The sequence below is a fragment of the Phocoena phocoena genome, chromosome 1 (genome assembly GCF_963924675.1).
Source record: "Phocoena phocoena chromosome 1, mPhoPho1.1, whole genome shotgun sequence".
In the NCBI taxonomy this organism is placed as follows: Eukaryota; Metazoa; Chordata; class Mammalia; order Artiodactyla; family Phocoenidae; genus Phocoena; species Phocoena phocoena.
Window position 1 is genome coordinate 42146335 of NC_089219.1, and position 26005 is coordinate 42172339.

At 37.4% G+C, this 26005-nt stretch overlaps 1 protein-coding gene and 1 pseudogene across 1 annotated transcript in view; one reads left to right on the forward strand and one right to left on the reverse strand.

Annotated features, from left to right (window-relative positions):
* The window catches only part of FAF1 (Fas associated factor 1), a 499684-nt gene that overhangs the window by 379267 nt on the left and 94412 nt on the right, over window positions 1–26005 (reverse strand). Inside the window, exon 2 of the mRNA XM_065875930.1 lies at window positions 23088–23156. Coding sequence (XP_065732002.1) covers window positions 23088–23156 — 69 coding nt within the window. The remainder of the gene's footprint in view (window positions 1–23087; window positions 23157–26005) is intronic.
* LOC136130556 (proline-rich protein 3 pseudogene) lies at window positions 23385–24305 on the forward strand (annotated as a pseudogene).

The following is a 26005-nucleotide window of genomic DNA, read 5'->3' on the forward strand; positions in this document are numbered from 1 at the left end:
ATCCCACTCCTGGGCATATATCCAGAGAAAACTCTAATTCGAAAAGATACATGCATCCCAATGTTCATAGCAGCATTATTTACAATAGCCAAGACATGGAAGCAACCTAAATGTCCATCAACAAAGGAATGGATAAAGAAGATGTGCTATATATACAACAGAATATTACTCAGCCATAAAACAGAATGAAATAATGCCATTTGCAACAACATGGATGAACCTAGAGATTATCATACTAAGTGAAGTAAGTCAGACAGAAAAAGACAAATATATATCACTTATATGTGGAATCTAAAGAAGTGATACCAATGAATTTATTTACAAAACAGAAATAGACTCACAGACATAGAAACAAACATGGTTACCAAAGGGAATAATGGGGTGAGGGGGATAAATTAAGATTTGGGGATTAACATACACACATCACTATATATAAAACAGGTAAACAACAAGGACCTATATACACAAAGAATATATAAAGAATTCCTATAATTAATAAGAAAAATGATGCAAATATAATGCACAAAAGATCTGAATAGACACTTCACCAAAAATATAAATGACCTATAAACAATGGAATTTTTCCTGTGTAATCTTTCTGTGACAATGGAAATGTTTTATATATTGACTCAAGGTATCAGTTACACAGGTGTACAGAATTGTCAAAATTCATCTTACTACATACTTAAGATCTATGCATTTCACTTATAAAAATTGTCACTACTAAAAATATTCCATAATGCCTAGTGTTAGCAAAGATAAACTTTGTTATCTGTAAATTGATACATCTCTCAAGTGCAATCAGGGAATTCATAACAAATTTGAGCAATTTCACTTCTAGGAATATAACACAAGGAAATTGTCAGACAAGTAAATAGGAAGGTATTTAGTGCACAAATGTTTTGTTTATAATAAATAGAGAAAACTTAGGAAAAGCCTAAATGTATGTCAATAGAGGATTAATTATATGAATTATGGTACATCCTACAATGGAATACTACTCAGTTGATAGAAAATTATAACATGGGTTATTAAGGTAAGACTGGTCCTGGCACTACATATAACTGAAACTGAAAGTCTCTCAGGACCCAGTCACTGGGTACATGGGTGTCATACTTTGTCAAAAATATTTAGCTAACAGTGGACATGAACTATGAGAATGGTACATCCTAACTATAGCATTACCATGGCCAAAAGGTATGGAGCAGCAATGGCTCTGCTGCAGAAGAACAAGATCTAAAGGAATAAGGTTCAGCAACAACACATGCCGGTAAGTGAAAAAGACCAGTGCTGATATGTTAAATCCTGAATTCTCCTGAAGATATATATAAAATTTTGTCTTTTACTTTTAAGTACTTTTCTGTCAACCATAAGTTACAAAATATTTTAAGATATTTGTGACCCAAAACAGTTTAAGAACTGATACATAGATATGCATGCTTACACATAAACATAGGAGGGAAAAAAAGACTAGAAAAAATATACCAAAATATCAAACAAAATTGTAGTGTAAGATCATTAGTGACTTTCTCCTTTGTTACTCTTACATAGTTTTCAATTTTTTCAATAATATCTATGTACTGTTCATGTATTTAAACACAAATATTTATATTATAAAAATATAATTAGCAGTAAACTCAAAAGAAACAGACTAAACCTAGCTATGTTTTTCATTTGTTTCTTTGCCTTTAAGGTTTTATTAAAAAGGAAGATAAGGGTAAGAACTCTAGGCTTTGGCTAGCAAAGGGGAAAAAAAGAGAAAAGGATATGAAGTTACTTGAAAAGCAACATTTTGAATTAGCCAATCAATTAATATGAGACGGAAATACATGGAGGGAATGAAAGGCCAGATAGTAAAAGATTTTTAAAAATAAGTAATTAAGGCAAAAAGAAAAACCCAGATATGAGGCATAAAGTTTTAAAGAGATCAATCAAAAGCATGGCTTAAATAAATTAATGATTCCAAAACTTCACTTTGACCATTTATTTCTGTTTCCTTTCCATCAAACCTTCATACCAGTTGCTAAGCAATATCTGGCTAAGTGCTGGACTAGTATACTTTCTGACTAACTAGGAATGCTGGATCATTACATTTCCAGACTAAGTAAGAGATTTGGACTCTATTACATTTCCTGACTGACTAGGAATGCAAGGGCCTCATTATACTTTCTAACTTCCTTGGAATTCTGGACTACAGTTCACTTATTGACCAAAAATATAAGACCCTGCTATACTTTGTCTAAGTATATTGAGTTTTGTTACCCTAAAACAAAGTATTGTTATGTTGTTACACTAACATACTATAAGCCTCATTACACTAAGAGTACTTACTTAACCATTTCACACTGACTGACCAGAACCAATACTTTCTTTCTGTTGTGGATTTTTTTTTTTTTTTCTGTTGTGGATTTTGAACCCTTAGATCAATGCAGTCTAAAAGGTGAAAGACAGGTAGGTACAAAAAGAGCTGAGGGTCTGAGTAGTGATTTCTTCAGAAAAGTAATGAGTTCTTTCATTGTTTCTTCATTGACAGGTATTATAAAACTTGTCATTTGAAGTCTACTGTAAGAGAACACTACTTTGTAATCCAAACCAATATTATTTTCTATCATTCTTAAGCATGTGTTTAAATGTTTAATGTATTAATGAGAAAATCATTTTTGGATTATGAATTATCAAACTGACATATTCTTGATACACATAAAATTCTCATCTATAGAGTCCTACAAAATCGGGTCCCTATCTCTTGTTCTGAGTTCTCTTAGCATTCTCTCCCTTTTGCTCACTATAGGCACATTAGGTTTCCATCTCTTCCTCAAACACTTGTTGGCTCTCACCTCAAGGTGTTTACATTTGCTCTTCCCTCTGTCACTGCAATGCTTTTCCTCAGATCTTTACATGGCTAGCTCCTCATTCCCAGGTGTCAACTAACATGCTACCCCATAAAATAACCTTACCTGAATCCACAATATAAAATAACCCTCTCTATGTCTTCAGTCCTGTTTGGTTTTCTTCATATAATTTCTAAAATTATATTGTGTGTTTATAAATTTATTTGCAGATAATATGGCTCCCACCCAAGACTGTAAGTTCCAATAAGAGTATGGACCTTGCTGGTCTTGTTCACTGCTATATTCCCATTGCCTAGGAAAGTGCTGGCACATAATAAGGACTCAATATATTTAAATTAATCAATTAATAAGTGAAGGAGATAAACTCATTTTGGAATTATATATTAGCTTCCTAGAACACATCATGGCAGGTGGTGGGAGTAGAGATGCAAGGTCAGTTATCTTTGTCTCAAACCAAAACCTAAAATTGCTTTTTGAACTTCAATGCTAGTGAACACACTTGATTTTTAAGACACTTTGAAACAAACTTGGTTGCAAGGAAAAATATATGTCCATGGTAGGTATTCAGAAGCAATTATGTCACTTTTTCCTACTAAATCAGGACATGACCTCATAAACCTTAATGCACTTCTTCAGACAGACACTATCAACTGCCTTTGCACACAGTGAAAATAAAGAACAATCAATAGAACTGGCTTACATGTTAAAACCATTTGCCAACTCTAGTATAGTGGAATCTGAATCTACAGTCAGAAGACCTGGACAAAGTTTTGGCCCTCCAGCATTGTTAATATAATGATAGAAGCTAAAATTTTGGTCAAAAAAGGCAGATACACAAGATCGGAAAAATAGTGTAAAGGTGGCAGAATCAATGAATTGATGATTGATCATCAATCAATGATCCTAGTGTGCTTGAAGGATTTTCTAAGTCTGGTTATTAAAGGGTATGAGATGGGGGTGGGAAAGAGGGATGTTTGAAATTAAGATTACAAAGGATGGGGCAGTGATTGGTAATGAAAAGGTTAAGAAAAAGACTATAACGAGAAGGTGCCTAAGGCAGGATAAAAGTTTGACAGGCTGGGAGGAAGGAAAGGTTTGAAGTACCAAGGAATGGCACTGCAAACAAAGAATTTAATAAGAAAAAAGGTACAGATATATAAAATTTGGTGGGACTTGCAGGTAACAAGTCAACAATGGCTGCCTATCTATCATGCAAAATTTCTTTCTGTGTCATTTATCAATTTATTGACTCAGGTCTGAATGCACATTTCAATTATGTTCTGGGACAGGGAAGGAAAGGGAAGGGAACAATTCCTTTAGACACTTCTTTTAAAATGAGCACAATCATGGGACTTTCCTGGTGGCTCAGTGGTTAAGAATCCACCTGCCAGTGCAGGGGACACGGGTTCGAACCCTGGTCTGGGAAGATCCCACATATCGCGGAGCAACTAAGCCCGTGCACCACAACTACTGAAGCCCATGCACCTAGAGCCCGTGCTCCTCAACCAGAGAAGCCACCGCAATGAGAAGCCCGCGCACCACAACGAAGAGTAGCCCCCGCTCGCCACAACTAGAGAAAGCCCGCGTGCAGCAACGAAGACCCAACGCAGCCATAAATAAATAAATAAATAAATAAAATAAAATGAGCACAATCTTAAATTTTCTCAGTAGAGGGCACTAGAAGGATACTGCAGAGGGAACAGGCTCTCCTGCAGTTTCTGGCTGCAGCATAGGAGCTAGCAGTGTGGGAGTGAGGACACCCAATGGAGCTCTGTCCCTGTCGTGGGCCCAGAACATGGTCTTGCTGCAACCCTGCAGCCTTGGCCTAGTGAGAATCTTTTCACGGCCCTTTCAACACAGAAACCAGTGGTCAAAGGTTTCCTGCCCACCCACCAGTACCTTGACTCCCTCTACAAGCCCCTGTGCACAGCCTGCCTGTGGTTAGAGGGTTCACACCATGCTGCCACTCCTTCTGCAAGTCTCCCACCCCCCATATGCAGCCTGCCTGTGCCCAGAGGATCCCCAACTCCATACAAGCCCACTGCACACCCACACTACTGATTGCTGATTTGCACCTCCATCTGCACACCAGAAGATGCCAATTACTTGCCCAGTGATTCAAACCATTTCTGGCTTGGCCATACAGTGAACTTTTCTTCTACTGAGTGAGCTGAACCACTTCTCCAACAAGGTCTGAATCCCTTCAAAGTATATCCTTCCTTGGGTACTCTCCCTTAGCCCTACAAGTACAATACACAGTTTCCTCATATCTTATCCTTACTCGTTTATCATAGCTAATAACTCGTTATATTAAACTTCACCTGTTTAACCAACTTTGTGATTTTATATATCCTGATTGGACTCAGACTGTTACACTATCCATAACAATACTATTCAACAACAAGGGAAAAAATAAAGCTAAACAAAGAGAATATTGAAACTTGAAAATAACTGTGAATAAAAAGAGAAAAATTACCAAATCCTAGTGCATGATCTCTCATATTCCTGGTCCCACCCCTACCCCACAAAGACAGACACAGAAAAAATGAGGGTAAGACAGAAGAGGGAAGCTAGAGGAGATTAAAATTGCTCTAAAACTACTGCCTACGAGCCTAAGTCCAATCTGTCTGAAAACACTAAAAAGTGTATAAACAGATCAGAGCAAAGATTATAAGGAAAGGACTTCAAATAAAGCACAACTTAAAGGGGTAGATATAACCTAAAGGGCAGGTTAAGAAACACATAGCTTCTGCAAGGAGAAAAAAAAGCAAAAAGAAAGTGAAAAGCTCCCTATGGCAATGGAGTGGTAAAAGGGAAAAGAGGCAAAAGAGAATCATAAAACCAAAGCACTTGTTACTCCTCCCCACCCCTCCCCACCAGCCCCCCACACACCAAAATAAACCAACCAAAAAACTGACTAAAGTGTCTGAATTTTGCTAAACTGACAGAAGAGGGCGCCATTAAATAAAAACCTTGTAAATCACACTATTATCTTAAAAATGTGTGCACACACACACACACAAACCAACAGATATATGAGGTATTGCAAAAAAAAAAATCAGGAAATGAAATTTCACACATACCTACTAAGGAAAATTCCCTCTCACAAAACAACTATGAAGCAGGAAAAACCTGTCAATCAATGCTTCAAACAGTATATTTAAATATACTTAAATAAGCATCTGAGAATATGAAAAATCACCTCGAATCAGAAAATTCAAAAATTATGAACAACAAAAAAAAGGCAGGGAAAAATGAAAGAAAGTTGATGTTACCTAGGAAAGAAAGAAAGAGAAAATTCTCAGAAATGAAGAGTAAATCACAAGATACCCAAGGGAAAACAGATGCCGACAAAATTTAATGCGAGGCACTGAAGAAAGGCAAGAAACCAACCAAGAGAATGAAAATAACATAATGATAAAAGTAAAAAGAATCAGAGAGGAAGTAGTGGAAGTGGAAGAGATATAAAGTAATAATATTCACACTGTCAAGTCCCTGAAAAAGAAAAACAAAGCAATGGAACAGACCTAAAATTTAAAACTATAAGAAAACTTTCCAGAAATACAAAAAGACAAGAATCTATATATCGAACAGCTCACTGGATGCCTCAGAAAAATTAACCCAGAATGACTCTGAGACATATTCTACTAAAACTAAGTTTCAAAAATAAACTCCTCAAGGCCTCCAGGCAAAGATCAATAACTTACAAAGGCAAAAGAATAAGAGTAGCATCAGAGTTTCCAAACCAATACATATAACAAAGCAATAATGAAGCAGTATTTCTTTAAAAACACAATTAAAGAAAGTATAAACCAAAGATTTTTATATGCAGTAGAGCTGTCCTTCAAATATCAGGGTGACAGAAAAACAGTTGTCAGTATACAAGAACTTAAGGAACTGTGCATCAATCAGCCCTTCTTGATAAATCTACTAGAGAAAGAGCTTTATCCAACTGATGACTAAGAAAACTTAAGTAAAAGGATCGATGATGAGTATTTTTTAAATATATAAATATACATCACTAAAACAAAGGTGGGATGCAGGGTGAAAGATAAATTTTAATGTTCTGAAAAAGTATAAGTAATGCAATTTTTAAGTAAAAGAAGAAGGAGGGAAAGGAAAATAGAATAAGCACATTGATTGCTATATACCCAAAAGGTAGGCTTAGAGAGTACAGTACTTGAAAATTGATAAATCATGTAGTATTTCATAGCACAGCAAGTACAACAAAGTATGCATAACTCCAATATATTATGACAGCATTGACCGAACACATCAATCATATTAGTGAATATGAATGGACTTAACTATTAAAAGAAAAACATTTTCAATTTGGCTCATGAAACAAGACTCAACTTATGCTACATACAAGATACATACCTAAAACAAAGTAATGACTAAAAATAAAATTAAAATATCAGGCTATTGGAAACAAAGAGTAGGAGTAGCCTACTGATATTAGACAAAACAGAATTGAAGCCCGAAGAACTAAATGTGATAAAGGGGTCATTTTTACTGCTTAGATCCACACTTTACAATAAAGGTATAACTCTTATGAATATGTATGCATGAAATAACACAGCAATCAACTTCATGAAGGAAAAACTATAGGAGATTTAAAAAGAAAAAAATATACTAAATAATGAGACTAAATACACTATTCTCAATACAAGACATATCAAACAGACAAAAGATAAGAAAGAAGGTAAAAGATCTTAGGGACATACGTATTGAACTCTACATATGATAACAGAGAACACACCTTTTCTCAAAAGCCAAAGACACATACACAAAAATCAATCATATGTGAGGTCATAAAGAAACATAACTGCCACAAAATTGAAACATTATAAACAATACTCTCTAAATGCAACACAAAGGAACTAGAAGTTACTAACAAAACAAGAAAATAGAAGGGACCCTGCATCTGAAAATTTTAAAACCATCTTTTATACCTTTGTTGGGAAAGAAGTACAAAGTGAAATTACAGTAGGTTTTTCAAGATAATGACAATGAATTATTAGAGAACTGGAAAGCATATTGCTTCCAACCTTATAATGAAAGAGCAAGAGCGCAAGTACATGATTTTTCTGAAACCCATTAAAATGCTAAGATCACAGGGCAAACAACTGTCCCAAAATCTAAGACAGGTATACGCAGAGAGAGGCAAAATGTGAGCACTGGCTTACTAAAGTGAAAGTTACACTAGGGTGGCTGACAAATTGGTAGAGGCTAACAATGCACTGGTGAGAAAGCTAAGGCAAGTACAGGGAAGGGATCTGCAAGTTCTTGCAGGCTTTTACTCCATGAACACCACAAAGTGCTCACAGAAAAAACAAAACTGGCAAAGTCCCAAGAAAGTCCCTACTAGGGTATAGAACAAAGAGAATCAGCAGATACTGTGGGAGGGGCACAAAACTGCCAGGACCCTTGCATCTCCCTCACAAAACAAAAGCATTAATCTGAAGGGAGAAGGGCAACAAACATTATCACCTTGGGGCACATGTGATATCCACTGCAACCAGAAGGAGGAAAGGGGGGAAAATCCTCTGCGCCAGGAAGAGGTGCAGGAAAACATGCTGGGCTGAGAATTATAGCTGGAGAGAGACATGAGCTTTGTGAAGGCCACAAACCCAAGGCCCAGGGATTCAATGCCTGCAGAAAACTGAAGTATTATCAGAAACAGAGAATGCCCCCACCTCAGTCCCCATGGCCAGAATAGCAAGCAGAGTAACATGCAAGAGATACACCCTCTCTGAAGCACAGCTCGGAGAGAAAACCAAAAGCTAAGGAGTGAGCATTAAAAAAAAAAAAAAAAAAAAAAGAAAGAAATCTCGGAATTCCCTGGTGGTCCAGTGGTTAGGACTCTGCACTCTCACTGCCAAGAACCCGGGTTCAATCCCTGGTTGGGAAACTAAGTTTCCACAAGCCATGCGCCCAAAAAAAATCTACCAAACCACTCGACACCCTAAACACCATGTATCAGGAGAGGAATTTGAAGGCTTTGGTATATTGAACAAGGCCATAGGACAAATAAGTCTCAAGCATGACCCAACTCAAAATTAGATCAACTCAAACACCTGCACTGAAGTCTTAGCATTCACAAAGGCATGCATGTCAATTTCCACACATAAAAATATTTACCTTAGTCTCTACTATTCTACATGAAATGTCCAGCTTTCAACAAAAATTGCAAAGCCTACCAATAGGCCAGGTAAAGTACATTTGCAAGTGACAAGCAATCATCAGAAACAGACTTAGGTAGGATACTAAAAACTGACAGGTAATTTTATTTTTTATTTTTTTTTAAACATCTTTATTGGGGTATAATTGCTTTACAATGGTGTGTTAGTTTCTCCTTTATAACAAAGTGAATCAGCTATACATATACATATGTTCCCATATGTCTTCCCTCTTGCGTCTCCCTCCCTCCCACTCTCCCCATCCCACCCCTCCAGGCTGTCACAAAGCACCGAGCTAATATCCCTGTGCCTTGCGGCTGCTTCCCCCTAGCTATCTACCTTACTACGTTTGTTAGTGTGTATATGTCCATGACTCTCTCTCGCCCTGTCAAAACTCACCCTTCCCCCTCCCCATATCCTTAAGTCCGTTCTCCAGTAGGTCTGCGTCTTTATTCCTGTCTTACCCCTAGGTTCTTCATGACATTTTTTTCCCTTAAATTCCATATATATGTGTTAGCATACGGTATTTGTCTTTTTCTTTCTGACTTACTTCACTCTGTATGACAGACTCTAGGTCTATCCATCTCATTACAAATAGCTCAATTTCATTTCTTTTTAAGGCTGAGTAATATTCCATTGTGTATATGTGCCACATCTTCTTTATCCATTCATCCGATGATGGGCGCTTAGGTTGTTTCCATCTCCGGGCTATTGTAAATAGAGCTGCAATGAATATTTTGGTACATGACTCTTTTTGAATTTTGGTTTTCTCAGGGTATATGCCCAGTAGTGGGATTGCTGGGTCATATGGTAATTCTATTTGTAGTTTTTTAAGGAACCTCCATACTGCTCTCCATAGTGGCTGAACCCATTCACATTCCCACCAGCAGTGCAAGAGTGTCCCCTTTTCTCCACACCCTCTCCAGCATTTATTGTTTCTAGATTTTTTGATGATGGACATTCTGACCAGTGTGAGACGATATCTCATTGTAGTTTTGATTTGCATTTCTCTAATGATTAATGATGTTGAGCATTCTTTCATGTGTTTGTTGGCATTCTGTATATCTTCTTTGGAGAAATGTCTGTTTAGGTCTTCTGCCCATTTTTGGATGGGGTTGTTTGTTTTTTTGTTATTGAGCTGCATGAGCTGCTTGTAAATTTTGGAGATTAATCCTTTGTCAGTTGCTTCATTTGCAAATGTTTTCTCCCATTCTGAGGGTTGTCTTTTGGTCTTGATTATGGTTTCCTTTGCTGTGCAAAAGCTTTGAAGTTTCATTAGGTCCCATTTGTTTATTTTTGTTTTTATTTCCATTACTCTAGGAGGTGGGTCAGAAAGGATCTTGCTGTGATTTATGTCATAGAGTGTTCTGCCTATGTTTTCCTCTAAGAGTTTTATAGTTTCTGGCCTTACATTTAGGTCTTTAATCCATTTTGAGCTTATTTTTGTGTATGGTGTCAGGGAATGATCTAATCTCATACTTTTACATGTACCTGTCCAGTTTTCCCAGCACCATTTATTGAAGAGGCTGTCCTTTCTCCACTGTACATTCCTGCCTCCTTTATCAAAGATAAGGTGTCCATATGTGCGTGGGTTTATCTCTGACAGGTAATTTTAAATGACTGTGATTAAAATATTAAATGCTCTAATGGGAAAAATGGCCAACAGATAAGGCCAGATGGGTAATTTCAGCAGAGAGAGAAAGAGAGAGAGAGAGACTACGTTAGAAAAAAAAAAAAAGAACTACAGTAACAGAGATGAAGAATGTCTTCAATAAGCTTATCAGTAAAACTGACATAGGGAAAGAATCAGTGAACTTGAAGACAGGTCTATAGAAACTACTCAAACTGAAACACATTTTTAAAAAAAAAAGTGGGGAAAAAACAGAACAGAGCATTCAAGAGCTGTAGACAAAATCAAACTTTTTAATATATGAAACACAGAAGGAGAAGAGAGAAAAAGCAGGAAAAAATAATAACCAACAATTTTCAAAACCAACTAAAGAGAGCTGGTGGTTGCACAACATTGTGAATACACAATGGTATTTATATGTAATGGAATAAAATTCCATGGAATACACAGTGGTATTTATACCACTGAACTATATACTTTAAAATGGTTAGCTATATGTACATGAATTTAGTCCCAATTAAAAAGAAAAAAGAATCTTCAAAGTCACAGATCTAAGAACATCTAAGCTACACATACACATACACATACACATACACACACCTGGGTAGATCACAGCCAAACCGCTGAAAAACAAACACAAAGAGAAAATCTTGAAGACAGCCAGAGGAGAGGAAAAAGACATTACATACAGAAGAATAACTATGAAAATAGCAGCAGACTTCTCTCCAGAGACCATGCAAGCTAGAAAATAACAGCATGACATCTTTAAAGTGCTGGAGGAAAAAAAAAACAAAAACAATGTCAATCCGGAATTCCATATCCATTGAAAGCATCTTTCAAAAATGAAGACACAATAAAAACTTTCTCAGACAAACAAAAACTTGTGAGAATATATTGCCAGAAAACCTACTCTACAAGAAATATTAAAGGAAGTAGTTAAGGCAGGAGGAATATGATACCAGAAAAAACTTAAACCTACACAAAGAAATAAAACAAAGTAAAATAAAATGAATATAATGATTTCATCTTATATTTTATTGCTTTAAAAGATAACTATCTGAAGAAAAACAGTAGCAACATATTGTGTTTTACAGCATATGGGAAACTAAAATACATGACAATAGTACAAAACATGGGTGAGAAGAATTGGAAATACAATGCTGTAGGGCCATCACACTACATATGAAGCAGTATATTATTATTTAAATGTAGATTTGGATGGTTGAAAAAATATATTTTAAAACCTAGGACAGGGCTTCCCTGGTGGCGCAGTGGTTGAGAGTCCGCCTGCCGATGCAGGGGACGCGGGTTCGTGCCCCGGTCTGGGAGGATCCCACATGCCGCGGAGCGGCTGGGCCCGTGAGCCATGGCCGCTGAGCCTGCGCGTCCGGAGCCTGTCCTCCGCAACGGGAGAGGCCACGACAGTGAGAGGCCCGCGTAACGCATAAAAAAAAAAAAAAAAAAAAACCTAGGACAACTACTAAAAACAAAATTTCAAAAGAGGTATAATGATAAATCAATAGAGGACAAAAAATTAGTGAGCAAAAGTTTAATGAAAAACAGGATATTTGGGGACTTCCCTGGTGGCGCAGTGACTAAGAATCTGCCAGTCAATGCAGGGGACACAGGTTCGAGCCCTGGTCCGGGAAGGTCCCACATGCCACAGAGCAGCTAAGCCCATGCACCACAACTACTAAGCCTGCACTCCAGAGCCTACAAGCCACAACTACTGAGCCCGTGTGTCACAATTACTGAAGCCCACATGCCTAGAGCCCGTGCTCTGCAACAAGAAAAGCCACCACAATGAGCAGCCCGTGCACCGCAACAAAGAGCAGCCCCTGCTCGCCACAACTAGAGAAAGCCTGCACGCAGCAACGAAGACCCAACACTGCCAAAAATTAATTAATTAAAAAAAAAACAAACGGATATTTGTGTTGTCTCAATGTATCTCCTCACAAGATATTTACTAATTACAAAGAGGGAGAAACCAGGGAGACATCATCTTAACCAAGTGTCAAAATTAACATCACCAATAATAAGACATTCATTCATTCATATATTTATGGCTGCGTTGGGTCTTCATTGCTGCACACAGGCTTTCTCTAGTTGCAGTGAGCAGGGGCTACTCTTCCAGGTGGTGCACGGGCTTCTCATTGCAGTGGCTTCTCTTGTTGCGGAGCACAGGCTCTAGGCGTGTGGGCTTCAGCAGTTGTGGCTCACGGGCTCTACAGCACAGGCTCAGTAGTTGTGGTACACGGGCTTAGCTGCTCCGTGGCATGTGGGACCTTCCCGGACCAGTACTCAAACCTGTGTCCCCTGCATTGGCAGGCAGATTCTTAACCACTGCACCACCAGGGAAGCCCAAGACATATTAACATCATGTACCTCTTGTTATACTGAGAAAGGCACAAAATTACATCTGTGGTAGTCTTGCCAAGAATGTATAAGCTCAGTCTATCATGAGAAAACATCATACAAATCTAAACTCAGGAATGTGCTACACAATACCTGAAGTGTTGTGGTCTCCAAAAGTGTCATGGTCATGAAGCAAAGAACAGCTGAGGAATAAAATCACAGTGGCGCAGTGGTTAAGAATCCGCCTGACAATGCAGGGGCCACGGGTTTGATCCCTGGTCTGGGAAGATCCCACATGCCACGGAGCAACTAAGCCTATGTACCACAACTACTGAGCCTGTGTTCCAGAACTACTGAAACTCGCGCGCCTAGAGCCCGTGCTCCGCAACAAGAGAAGCCACCACAATGAGAAGCAAGTGCACTGCAGCAAAGAGTAGCCCCCACTCACAGCAACTAGAGAAAGCCCGTACACAACAATGAAGACCCAATGCAGCCAAAAATAAATAAATAAAATATAAATTTTTAAAAAAAATTTTTTTAAATCACAGATTGGAGGAGGCTAGGGAGACATGAAAACTAAATGCATTGTGGATCTGAGATCAGATTTTGAACCAAAAAAAGTACATTAATAGAATATCTAGTGATGTTCAAATAAGGTCTGTTGTTTAGTTAATAGTATTGTACCAATAGTACAACAGTACTGTTGTAATAGTATTATACCAAAATTACCAATAGTACTATATCAATTATACTGTAATTATGCAAGTTGTTAACATTAGAAGTTTGATGAAGTGTATCAAGAACCCTGCATTATTTTGCAACTCTTCTGTAAATGCCTAGCATTTTTAGACATTCTCATATTTTACACACACTGTTATCAGTCATTATACATTTTTAAATTCATCCTCTATATATTAAATCAATTACTAAGAAAAAAAATCCCAGAATTCAAGCCTAGAATTTGTGAGAGTGCTATTAGATTTGTGGTGTACCTAAAATACAGGCTATATCTCAATTTTGACATTAAGAAAAAAATAATAAACTTCCTGGTTTAAAAATAACAAAGTCAAAATGCTAACACGTAGGTAATAATGTGGCAATAAATAAGGACTAGGATATTCTCAAAGACCTCTTCTACACAGCTACTAGCCAAGGATTTATTAAAGGTATCATGTAATACATTTTCCCAGCTACATCTATAAAAGTGTATGCTTATCCATATAACTTCCTTACACATCCTAACTGGATGTGTAAATTTTAATTCTTTAAACAATTATTTCACATTCTCTTTCAGTGTGTGTGTGTGCACGCGCCACACGTGAAGCATGTGTTGGGGTGAAGGGAAGGGGAATAATACAGTAAAAGCTAAGTGTTATAAGAGTAGTACCACAACAAGGATACGAAGCTTCAGAGACAGGTGCCCCTGCTGAGAGAAGAGGCTGTTAGGGAATAGAGGGGATTAGGCTTCAGGTGAGCCTTAAAGGAAGGATAACATCTAGATGGTCAGCAAGGAAGAGGGGAAAAAATTCATGGGAGATCTAGAAGCAAAAGCTTGGCAGTAGGAATACATATGGCACGTTATAGGCTAGTTTGGCTGTATTAATTCATACAGGCTCCAGAGTTATGGAAACTCACTCAAAGTGAAGAGGCAGTGTTAAATGGTAGAGGGCTTTCAACATTAAGCTAAGAAAGATGGCCCAAATTCTGTAACAGCGGCATTCAAAGAACAACTCCACTGTTCAGTTTCCTGTAACTAAAATGGATATAGACAGAGCATAGTTAATCTTAGAGTGCCTTGGTATGTGAAGAACTATGAAACTATGTTTATCACTATTTACCATGGAGAGAGATTTTAAACTTGGCTATGATTTTTTTAAAGACATAGAGCAAGTCTGTGTTTGAGAGAAATCCATCCACAAGAAAGAAAGAAGTATTAGATGAGGACCCCAAAATATATAATTAAAATATTACTAAAACATCAAGTTAAAAAAAACCTAAACCAAACAACAAAACACAAAAATAGATTATTAGAATGAAGTTAAGAGTAGATCTTAAGCATACTCACCTAGAAAAAAAAATTTTTAATAAGAAAAATAAATAAGAGGGGATGAAGAAAACGAGAACCTCGGGATATACAGGAAGGAAATATAAATGTTCTCATGTGAACATTTTAAGTACCATTTTACTTAAAGATAGAAATACAACTAAATTTTTGAAAAAATTATATTATCATTAAGTAGCAAATTATTAAAAATTAACAGTATAAAGTTGTAAAAGTAGGAATTTTAAATGCCATATTATTTTTTCTTTTCCAAGCACACACTGGTTTATTGTCAGCTGATCCTTGAAACCAGCAGGAAGAACTGCAAGTCATCACATTTACAGGTGTAACCACTAAACCACTGATTTTGCTGCAATGGTATTTTGTTTAAACCACTTCCAGGAATAGAAATAAATTAGTTAAATATCATATCGAGGCAACTTGTTGAAAAAAAAACCCATTTTTAAAATCAAGTTGACTAGTAGGTTAGCAAGTTTTATAAAATATCAAGATCAAACTAAATCTACTTAAACTGAACAATTTTAAAAACAAAACCACTGAAATTTTTATTTTCTTTTAAATGTTCAAATCATAAGTAGCATATACTACTTCTTTCAGAATTAGCATAAAGCCTTAAGTTTAGTTTCATAGCAGTAAGGGACTCCTAACTTACTACATATTTCATTTAAAAAGTTTAACTGTGCTCTGAAGCACAGGTCAGATAAGCAGTACTAGAAATCAATAAACATTAGCCACATTTCCAAATTCCATTTAACAATGGGCATATCACTTCCTGGTAGGGGATTAACACACCACATTCCTACTAGGTCTTAAAGCCTCTGAACTATTATCTACCATAGGTTTTATAAAAGAGGAGATGTTTGGTTCATGCAATAAAGTAATTCTAGAACTAGATTATATTCAAAGGAAAAGTAACAACATATGAAGAAAAAAACCAATGAAAAAATAAGCAGAAAGTCAAGTTGCAGTCTGGGGAAAAATGTGGACCTCAAAGAGTTTTGATTTGATAATGTGAACCACCAACTGTAAGTTTAGTAAACTGAGAACTTCATGTTTGTAAAAACTTAAGTTTTCCTTTGAAAGGGAGAAAACAATTCTTTCATACCCACTTAATTATACATTAAGCAATAGCATTCTTTCTTTTTTTTTTTTTTTTGTGGTATGCGGGCCTCTCACTGTTGTGGCCTCTCCCGTTGCGGAGCACAGGCTCCAGACGCGCAGGCTCAGCGGCCATTGCTCACGGGCCTAGCCACTCTGCGGCATGTGGGATATTCCCAGACCGGGGCACGAACCCACATCTCCTGCATCGGCAGGTGGACTCCCAACCACTGCGCCACCAGGGAAGCCCAACAGCATTCTTTTATCACACTTAGTTTTCTCCTGAGAGGCAGAACTGATGAAAAATTTCAAATAGGTTGGATATGATGAGCTTTCTTTAGAGTAGAATGGTACAACCAGAAATAAACAGGAGAGGAAAAAAAATTTTTTTTGAGATGCCAAGAAAAAAATTGCAAAGAAAAGGATTTATTTGTGAATAATATTTCTCAAAAAGCTACAACAGGAAGAAACCATCTAAATTCTATCCATGAGATAATGAAATCAGCCCAATCCTATTCCTTGTGTATCTGGGCCTCCCTCTTTCCTCAAATCTTATGTTTGCCAGATAAGGAAGACTGACAGCAGTAAGAGTCATGAGTCTTAATAGCAAAGACTTTTCAAATATCCAAATAATGGAAATGGAAAATAGATTTAAAAGTAAGTATGCTAATAATAAAATCAGTCAGATGTTTTATTAAGCAACTACCATGTGCCAAGACAAAATTAATAAGAAACATAATTCCTTTCCTCTAGAATCTTAGAATCTATTTGAAAGCAAAGAATAAATATATTTAAAGTACCATTATGTAACTATAGCAAAAGCTCTTTCACTTGACAATGTGAAATTAGTTGTGAGTGGTAGAAAGAGAAGTATAGGAATTCAGAAAAGAATAACACACTGGGTATGGAAAATTTAATAACCTTAAACTACAATTTTAAAGCTATTAAAATTTTTATGGAAAGACCTGGGTTCAAAATCACAGTTTTACCCCTTATCAGCTAAGTGAGCATGAACAATTTACTTAAATCACCAGGCCTCAGTTTCTCATCTGTAAAATAAGGATAATATCTACCTAACCACCTTTGGGGACTGCTGTGAAGATTCAATGAAATAATGTAGGTAAATCATTTGACATGATACCTAGCACAAAGTAGACCCTCAATAAAAGGAGAGATGGTAGAGGAGGACGGATGATGGCCAAACTACAAACTGAGAAACTGAAAACTTCTGTAGCATTTTAAGGGGCTTACAGTCCTTTGAAAACAAGGGAAACAAAGAAGACTATAGCAAAAGAGGAGAAATTGATACGATGAGATACTCCTTCACAGTAACATCTCTTTTGTCACAGCAAAGATCTGTGCAAATATAAGCCAGTGTCTAATGGCCATTGATGAAGGGCAGCACTCAATGTCTGGCTGCTTTCTGACGACAGAGACTCATTATGTCACTGGTTAGACTAGTTCATTCATAAAACTGCAGGTGTTCCTAACACTATATAAAGTATTGATAGCAAAGCAATGCACATTCGAGGAACTCTATAGCCACATCCTGAGTAGAGTAGTAGAAGAAATTGTTCTAAGGCATTTTAGGGTAAGTATTAAAACACATTTCTTCAAAAGTGAAAACTGGTGGAATGGAAATGTCTCAGAGCACCTCAATGAATCTCAAAATGAGACAGATTATGTGCATAATTTTCCTTGGGTTTGACTCTTCAGAGTTACTGACTTTATTATAAGCTTCTATTAATACAAAACTATCTTTGAAGACTAGAAATTCAGTAACAATACAAAATTGGATAGGCTTATTTGTTTCATTTTTGCCCTAAGTTGGGACATGCAGTTAAAGATAAATACAAGCATTCTGAACAGAGTCTTTCTTCAGCAAAGCAGCTATGTCACCTCAGGCAGCAAATCAGAGCAGAAATTGAGTGCAAAGTTCAAAAATCATTTCCCAAGAGCACAGAGTACTTAAAATGTAGTATGGCTAGGTTAATGTTTACTTGTACTTTATTTCACTTAGCACTGGGTTATCAAGTGTACATCAAATAGCCTTCCCTGGATCTCCTAGAGCTTACTGGAAATTTTAATTTATTGAAGGAGTTTCATATATACAGACCTTCCATGAAACAAATAGCACAGCATCTTGTCTGGCCATTATCTACGTCATAAAGTTGTTCAAAGAATTAATCAAAATGGTATACATACAAGTGTTTCAAAGTTATAAAATTCCATTAAAATGTTTACTTGTATTACTATTCATAATTGACTGCTTTTGTAGAATATTAAAAGAAATAAGGACATAAATAGATTCTTCATAAATATTTCATGTATCAGGGATCTTGAATATAAACTAGCCCAAACCCCTTATTTTATATGACGTTCAGTGAGAAGTAACTTAGGCTAGGCCATACTCAATAAAATAATGACAAGGGCTTTGATAAGCCAGGGCTCCTGATTCAAGATGAATGCAATGGGTTCACCACTAGAGTTAGCTGCCTCACACTTTGATTATTCAAAATTAACACGAGCTGAACAGATTTCTATTCTCCACTGGCCCAACTTCTTCTATACTGAAAACAGAAAATGAGCAGTGAGTCAATTCTGGAGCCCAGATTTATAATTTATAATATACAGTGATGATGTAGCATGCTTCCATGTAAGAAGGCAATCCTCCGGTAAAAGATTCTGACTGTTAATAATTCTCCCTCAGGTACATCTTTCTGGATGTATATTGAAAATACTTGCCTGCAATGAAGTAATCAACTGCAATGACATTAATCTCCTAACTAAAAGTGCAGGACAATGTGAAAAATGAAAGTCTGAAAAAGATGGGGGTATGGGGAGGATTCATGTCAAGTAAATCAGTATCCCAAGATGCTTACCAATAGTATTAAAGTTCATGTTATTTTGTTTTCAGAATTTAGCATTTATAACCCGAACTGCAGTTGCCCCAAAATAAGTAGTCAATTGTAGGGTACTTAAAACATAGGGTTTGGAAGCACTGCTCTGTGGATAGTTATATAATGAAAATAATGTACAGTATCACGGAAAGACTAACGACTAAAGTTGCTGGGACTGGGCTATATTTTCATATAGAACACTTTTTTATCTGTGTGTCTAAATCTATAAAACAGCAAAAATATTTGCAATCATTACTTTTTCAGGAAGTTATTCCCATTTCTGAGTATAATATACATGTATAAGAGACCACCTGTCTTATCAATTTTTCAGTACACTTCTCAAAGTCAGACACCATATAGTGTTAACATGTTTTTAAGCTTTCACTGTATCTAGCATAAATCTGGGTATACTGTAAGCATTCAGTACAGACAGAATGAGTTTTCTGTTATTGGACTTTGTTTAATTCATCACAATCTGGAATTGTGATGCCTAACTCACATTCCTCTACACATCTGTAGCAAAATATGCACAAAAACACTGCAGAAGTCTAACTGATATGTACAGAAAATTTTAAATACAGACATGTCCTAAGTTAAAAACTCAAACTATGCAAACTGCTCCACAAGGCCCATAAAATACAAAGCAGTGATAATTATAATTTACAAACACAAAATATAATGCACAGGCAAAATATAAAAAACACCATATAAAAAGTTCCATGATCCTAAGGAAAGTTTGAATTAGTAATGGGTTATTCAAAATACTTGCTTTATTTTTTAAAACCCACAATGTAAAATGAGTGCTGTATAAGAACAAGGGAAGTGAGAAATTTTATAAAGCAAGATACTTACACCACACAGCAAATGTTCACTGTGGATAAAAGTGCATTCTTTACAAGAAAAGCCAGCTAGGACATATATTTCAAAAGAAAGTTGAAGTTTAAGACTGTGAAAAATAGCCTGATGATTTTACTTGGGCCCAACACAGGATAAGATTGCATTTCTGCAAAAATATAGCACCAGTGTTTTTAGCTCAAGTGCTATTTTAATATTTTTCCAAAATCAAATAACTCAGAAACAGTTGGAGAATACCTGTACCATTCAATTATTTAACACTATCTGGGAAAAATTATCTTCTTGCAATACTGTAGATAGGTTATTGTACTGAGAAAATATCCAGAACCAATAAATGTTTAACCTTCAAAACTAATGAACATGGACCAATAGAAAGCAGATAAGGAAAGAACTTATATGCATCCCCCCAAAATGGTAATTCTCACTTCAGATACTTGTAGTCCATTACTCCTAGTCTACAACCTCCCTTTACTCCAGCCCATATATCTCTCATCAGCACCATGTAAGAGTGGCTTGGTGGGATTTTTAACCTCAACCAATAATCTGCATCAGCCTCTCCAAGAGATAGCCTAAGAATATACATACTACATAAAGCAATGTTCTTGCTATTGCAAAAGAAGTTTCAAGACAAGAAACCTTGTGATATCATTCCAAATAAGTTGCTACCCCTTCCCCCACACAGAAATCAGGAATATGTCACTATACTGTGCTTTGTTAAGAGAATAACACAGTGATAAAAGGATGGATTTGAAGTCAGGCCATACAAATATATGTAAATTTTGACAAGTGCCACAACACAAAAAAATAAGATAGCACTGGTTTAATGAAACAGGCAATCTTAAAAATTTATATAGTTGGTAGAAATTTAAATTAGTGCAACCATCCTGGAAGGCAATATAAGTATCCAAAAACCTAAAAATATGTATACAGTTTGACCCAGAAACTCAATTATTAATTGAATTTATTCAATGTCTTCTAGGAAAACAATAGGTTAAGTAAGCAAGGATGAATGTACAAGAATGTCCTCTAATGTGTATAACTCCAAAATACCACAAAAACTCTAAATGTCTAACAGCATAGGACTGAATGGTAAAATTATTATGCCACAACCATACCATGAAGTACCATCCAAACATTAAACATTAAAAAGAATGATGGGGCTTCCCTGGTGGCGCAGTGGTTGAGAGTCCGCCTGCCGATGCAGGGGACACGGGTTCGTGCCCCAGTCTGGGAAGATCCCACATGCCGCGGAGCGGCTGGGCCCGTGAGCCATGGCCACCGAGCCTGCGCATCCGGAGCCTGTGCTCCGCAACGGGAGAGGCCACAACAGTGAGAGGCCCGCGTACCGCAAAAAAAAAAAAAAGAATGATATATGCCACATTTACTTGGATAGAAAGACATTCATGATAGGTTGTTAAGTGAAAAGGGCAGATTACAAAAGGACAGGAATAGAACAATCTAATTTGTATTTTTTAAATTTTAATCATATAATTAAGAGAAAACATTCTGAAATAATATACCCAAAAATGTTACACAATAACTATCTCTAAGTGATGGAATTAAAGGTGATTACTATTTATTCTTTGTAAATTTATACATTTTCTCATTTTTCTATAATGAGTTATTACTTTTACAAGCTGTAAATAGTTTTTTTATATTTTGAATTTAAAAATTAATAGTGGTAAATCTACACAAAACAAATAGCTTATTAACAGTTGATTATGTAAATCCATGTATGGACTTGAATATACCTACAGGACTAATCTCAGCTCTATAATTATACACCTTGAGTTGTGACTTTCAAAAATTAGCACTTCTTCAAAATTCTAATTTAGACGTTTTTCGGATTTCAAAGGTATGGAGAGACCTCTGTGTCATCCTAACACAACCAATACTGTTCCTGTACTGTTGTACAATTTATTTTTAGTTTGCTTTGCAACTGTAAATAAATTACAGTTTTATCAATGTGCAGTGCTGTGCTGTGCTGGGCCTTGCCTTTTGAGTTACTGCCCACCCCCCCTTAAAAAAACTAAACCACTTCTATAATAAACTGCCTGAAGTTCATAAGGAAAGCCACAGCAGAATGCCACTTCCGGTACGCGGGCCTCTCACTGTTGTGCCCTCTCCTGTTGCGGAGCACAGGCTCCAGACCCACAGGCTCAGCGGCCATGGCTCACGGGCCCAGCCGCTCCACGGCATGTGGGATCTTCCAGACCAGGGCACGAACCCATGTCCCCTGCATCGGCAGGCGGACTCTCAACCACTGCGCCACCAGGGAAGCCCAGAATGCCACTTCTTTAACAGCTTTAGAAAGGAGTAATCATCAGTGAGACTCCCCACCCCCACCCCAAGAAATGAAGGAGAAACATCAAGTAGAGTTATGCAGACATTCAAACAAGTCTGATTTTTCTCTCCTTCCAATCTCCACCACAATACTACACGGGAAGACAAACCTTAATATACATTCAGAGAAGAGAAGTTTAAAAATAAATTACCTAAGATTTCATAATAATTTATTAATCTAATACTAAACTAAATAGGAACTTCATATTAAAAATACGACATTTAGATTTTAGTCTTTCAGATTAGAATTATAGACAGACTATGTATGGTATACTGAACTAACTATAAGGAATGTTAAAGACATTCAAGAATACATAGAATTTCATTACTTGTCATATAAAGAAAAAAGTACTTGAAATAAGTCATACAGCGAAAGACAAATACTGCATGATCTGACTTATATGAGTAATCTAAAAAGAAAACCAAATCATAAGAATCATAAGTTTACCAGAGTAAACTGGTAGTTGGCAGGTGTGGGTGGAGAATGAGTAAAGGTGGTCAAAAGGTACAAAACTTCCAGTTATAAGATGAATAAGTTCTGGGGATCCAATGTACAGCATAGTAACTATAGTTAAACAATACCTCATTATATACTTGAAAGGTGCTAAAAGAGTAATCTTAAAAGTTCCCACCAAAAAAAAAAAAAAAGAACTACGTGAGGTGATGAATGTGCTAACTAACCTTTCTGTGGCTATCAGTTTGCAATACATATGTATATCAAATCATCACGATGTACACCTTAAACTTACACAATCTTATATGTCAAGCACATCTCAATAAAGCTGAAAAAAGAAAAAAGAAAGTACTTACCACTAAGTCCCAATTATTTTGTTCAAGCAACGTAATAGCTTCATCAATGTTTTCAATGCCAGTACATGCCTAAAAACAAAGCAAGAATTTTAGATAGGATTTTGGGAGTGGAGAGGTTAATTAGTGTTAAAAAAAATAAACAGCATAAGTGTAATTTAAGTTTGAATAGGTATATGAATAAAGCCAATACACTAAATGCCTAAAACTTCTAAGCATTTTACACAGACGGTTTGAAAATTGTTAATTACAATGTAAATTTACACTACACTGAAATAAAAGACAATAAAGTAATATAATATGTTTAAATGTTGAGCTCTGGAGCCCAGGATGATCTCTATATCTCTAACTGCCCAGAACAACTTTATTAAGAGCTTCTGATGGACAGCCATGTGTTAAAAATGAACTTCAATCCGTACTTTGTACTTTATACAAAAATTAACTCAAAATAATAACAGACGAAAACCCCGCTGCAGCCATTGCCACAACCACAATGCTGAAGTGCAAGAAGCAGAGTCAGCAGCAGCCCCCACTACCAGAACAGGAAGACACTGGAGAGGGATGAAAGTCCCATCGGACCACCCAGCCTCCTGGGCCCTCCCACCATGACCAATGGAAACCCTGGTGACGCCAAATCAGCTCTTCACAGAGGTCCTCCAGGGTCAAGAGGACCAATGATTCTACCACTGCTGAGTCTCCCACCTCTTCCCTGGAGCAGAGGCCGAATTTGGGGAGGGCTGAGCTCCAAATCTGGCTCATATGGTCACAGTTGGTGGAGGGGCTAATGCTAAACTTCCTTTTCCTGGACCAGGCCATGGAGATCCCTCCAGGGAGGCTTACACAAAGAGCGGAGAAATCCTCAAAGCCTCAAGAGCTGGTCTCTTATCAAGAATACCTGCCCAGCGCTTCCCCGGTGGCACAGGTGTTAGGAGTCCACCTGCCGATGCAGGGGACATGGTTTCGTGCCCCAGTCCAGGAGGACCCCAAATGCCGCAGAGCGGCTGGGCCCGTGGGCCATGGTCGCTGGGCCTGCACGTCCGGAGCCTGTGCTCTGCAGTGGGAAAGGCCGCGATGGTGAGAGGCCCGCACACCGCAAAAAAAAAAAAAAAAAAAAATTATACCTGCCCATCCAAGGATGGACCCCAGGTTATGGAAGTCAGATTCAACCACCCTGTCTGCCGGCATTTTGCCAAAAAGGTCCACTGTCCATATGAGGACTGAGCTCTGTGCCTTCTACCACGCAGAGTCCATGGACCTCCTCTGTGAGACTGTGCCTTCCCATCCAGGCTTGAAGGAGCCTTCTGTGACCTAGTGGCCATATACTTCCCTGTGGCCCTGTGATGTCTACTGTGGGGATGTTCCAACTACCACCCTCAGTCAGTGACACCTATCCCCATGGCCACCTCCCCCATGTGGGGTCTAAAGTTGTGTTTCATCACTGGTGCACAGTGTACACTCTTTCTTCTGATCCAGCCTCCAGAGCCTCATCTTCAGAACCCCATCTTTATTCCATTCAACTGCCTCCTGGATCCTCTTCCCCCTCGCCAATGGACGGCTGAACAGGAAACCTCTCTAGTGCTGTTTCTTGTTCATCTGTCCACCGAGCCCCCAGTGTTGCCCTTGATTCCTGAGAGCCGGAGAGCAGTTTCCTACCATTCCCTTCTTCTAGCTGCTTGCTTTAAGTCCATTATATGTCACAACCCCTACCCCCAATGTTGTCACTTGCTCTGTGAAACTCATCAGGTTGTCTGACCTGGGGTCAATTTTAAATGACTGGTACAGAGTTACTCCCTAAAAGGCTATACACTTCCTGTTTTGGGGTTTTGTAATTTGTGTGTCAATAGCATGATCACCACTGCTATGGTCTGTGGTCAGTGCACTTTGTGAAACTGTACGTCCCCTTGTAGCCTTTCTCAGTGTCCACAGCATTTTTGTGACTTCCAACAGTTGAGTACATTCTTCTGCCAAATTGAGTGAGGTCACTGGTACCCTCTAGACTTTCCCCACCTCCCAACATGGGAGAATTATGAAACTTTCCACAAGACTGCCTCCCTGGCCCTCCCCATTCTTCTTCTAGTGTCAGTTTCTCTGGGTTTGACACAGGCCCAAGAGATGTCCTCTAAAGCCTCTGATGGGCCTACCCTATCTCCTCTGCAGCCCGTTTTACTTAGACTACATCACTCTGAGGCCACCAGCCCTTTTGTTTGAACTCTGTGTATCTCCACTTGGCCTACCTTTGGATAGAACCTGGGCAGTACTCTTGCCCACTTCCAACCTTCTTCTCCTACATCCCTGGCACTGGTTGTTTTCTATGAAAATGGCAGTGAACAGGTGCATACTTGAACTGGCCCTGAGGAAACAGGTCAGGAGTTGTGCGGGCAAGAGGGAGGGATGAGAGCCATTGGAGAAACGAGAATGAATTATTTTCTTAAATTGTTTTATATTAGTTACAAACGCAGTGGAAAATAAATACATACATACCTAAATAAATAAATAAATAACCTAAAGTAAAACTACAAAGCCTCTAGATCTGTGCTGTCAGATATGGTAGCTACTAGACAGATATGGCTAATGAGCCCTTGAAATGTGGCTCAACTGAGTTAACATGTGTTGCATTAAATACATACCAGTGTAGGCCTTAGTACAAAAATAAAAATGTAAAGTATCTCAATAATTTTTCTAGTGAATAAATGTTGAAACGATCATTTAAAATATATTAGTTTAAATACAACATAAATGTTTAAATTAATTTCACCTGTTTCTTTTACATTTTACGTGTCTTAATGTGGATACTAAAAAATTTTTAATTACATATATGACATTCAATTTCTAATGCCATTCTAGAAAAAAACATAGAAGGAAATCTTTGTGACATTTAGATTCAACAGCAAAAGTACAATCCAAAAAATTGATAAAGTGGA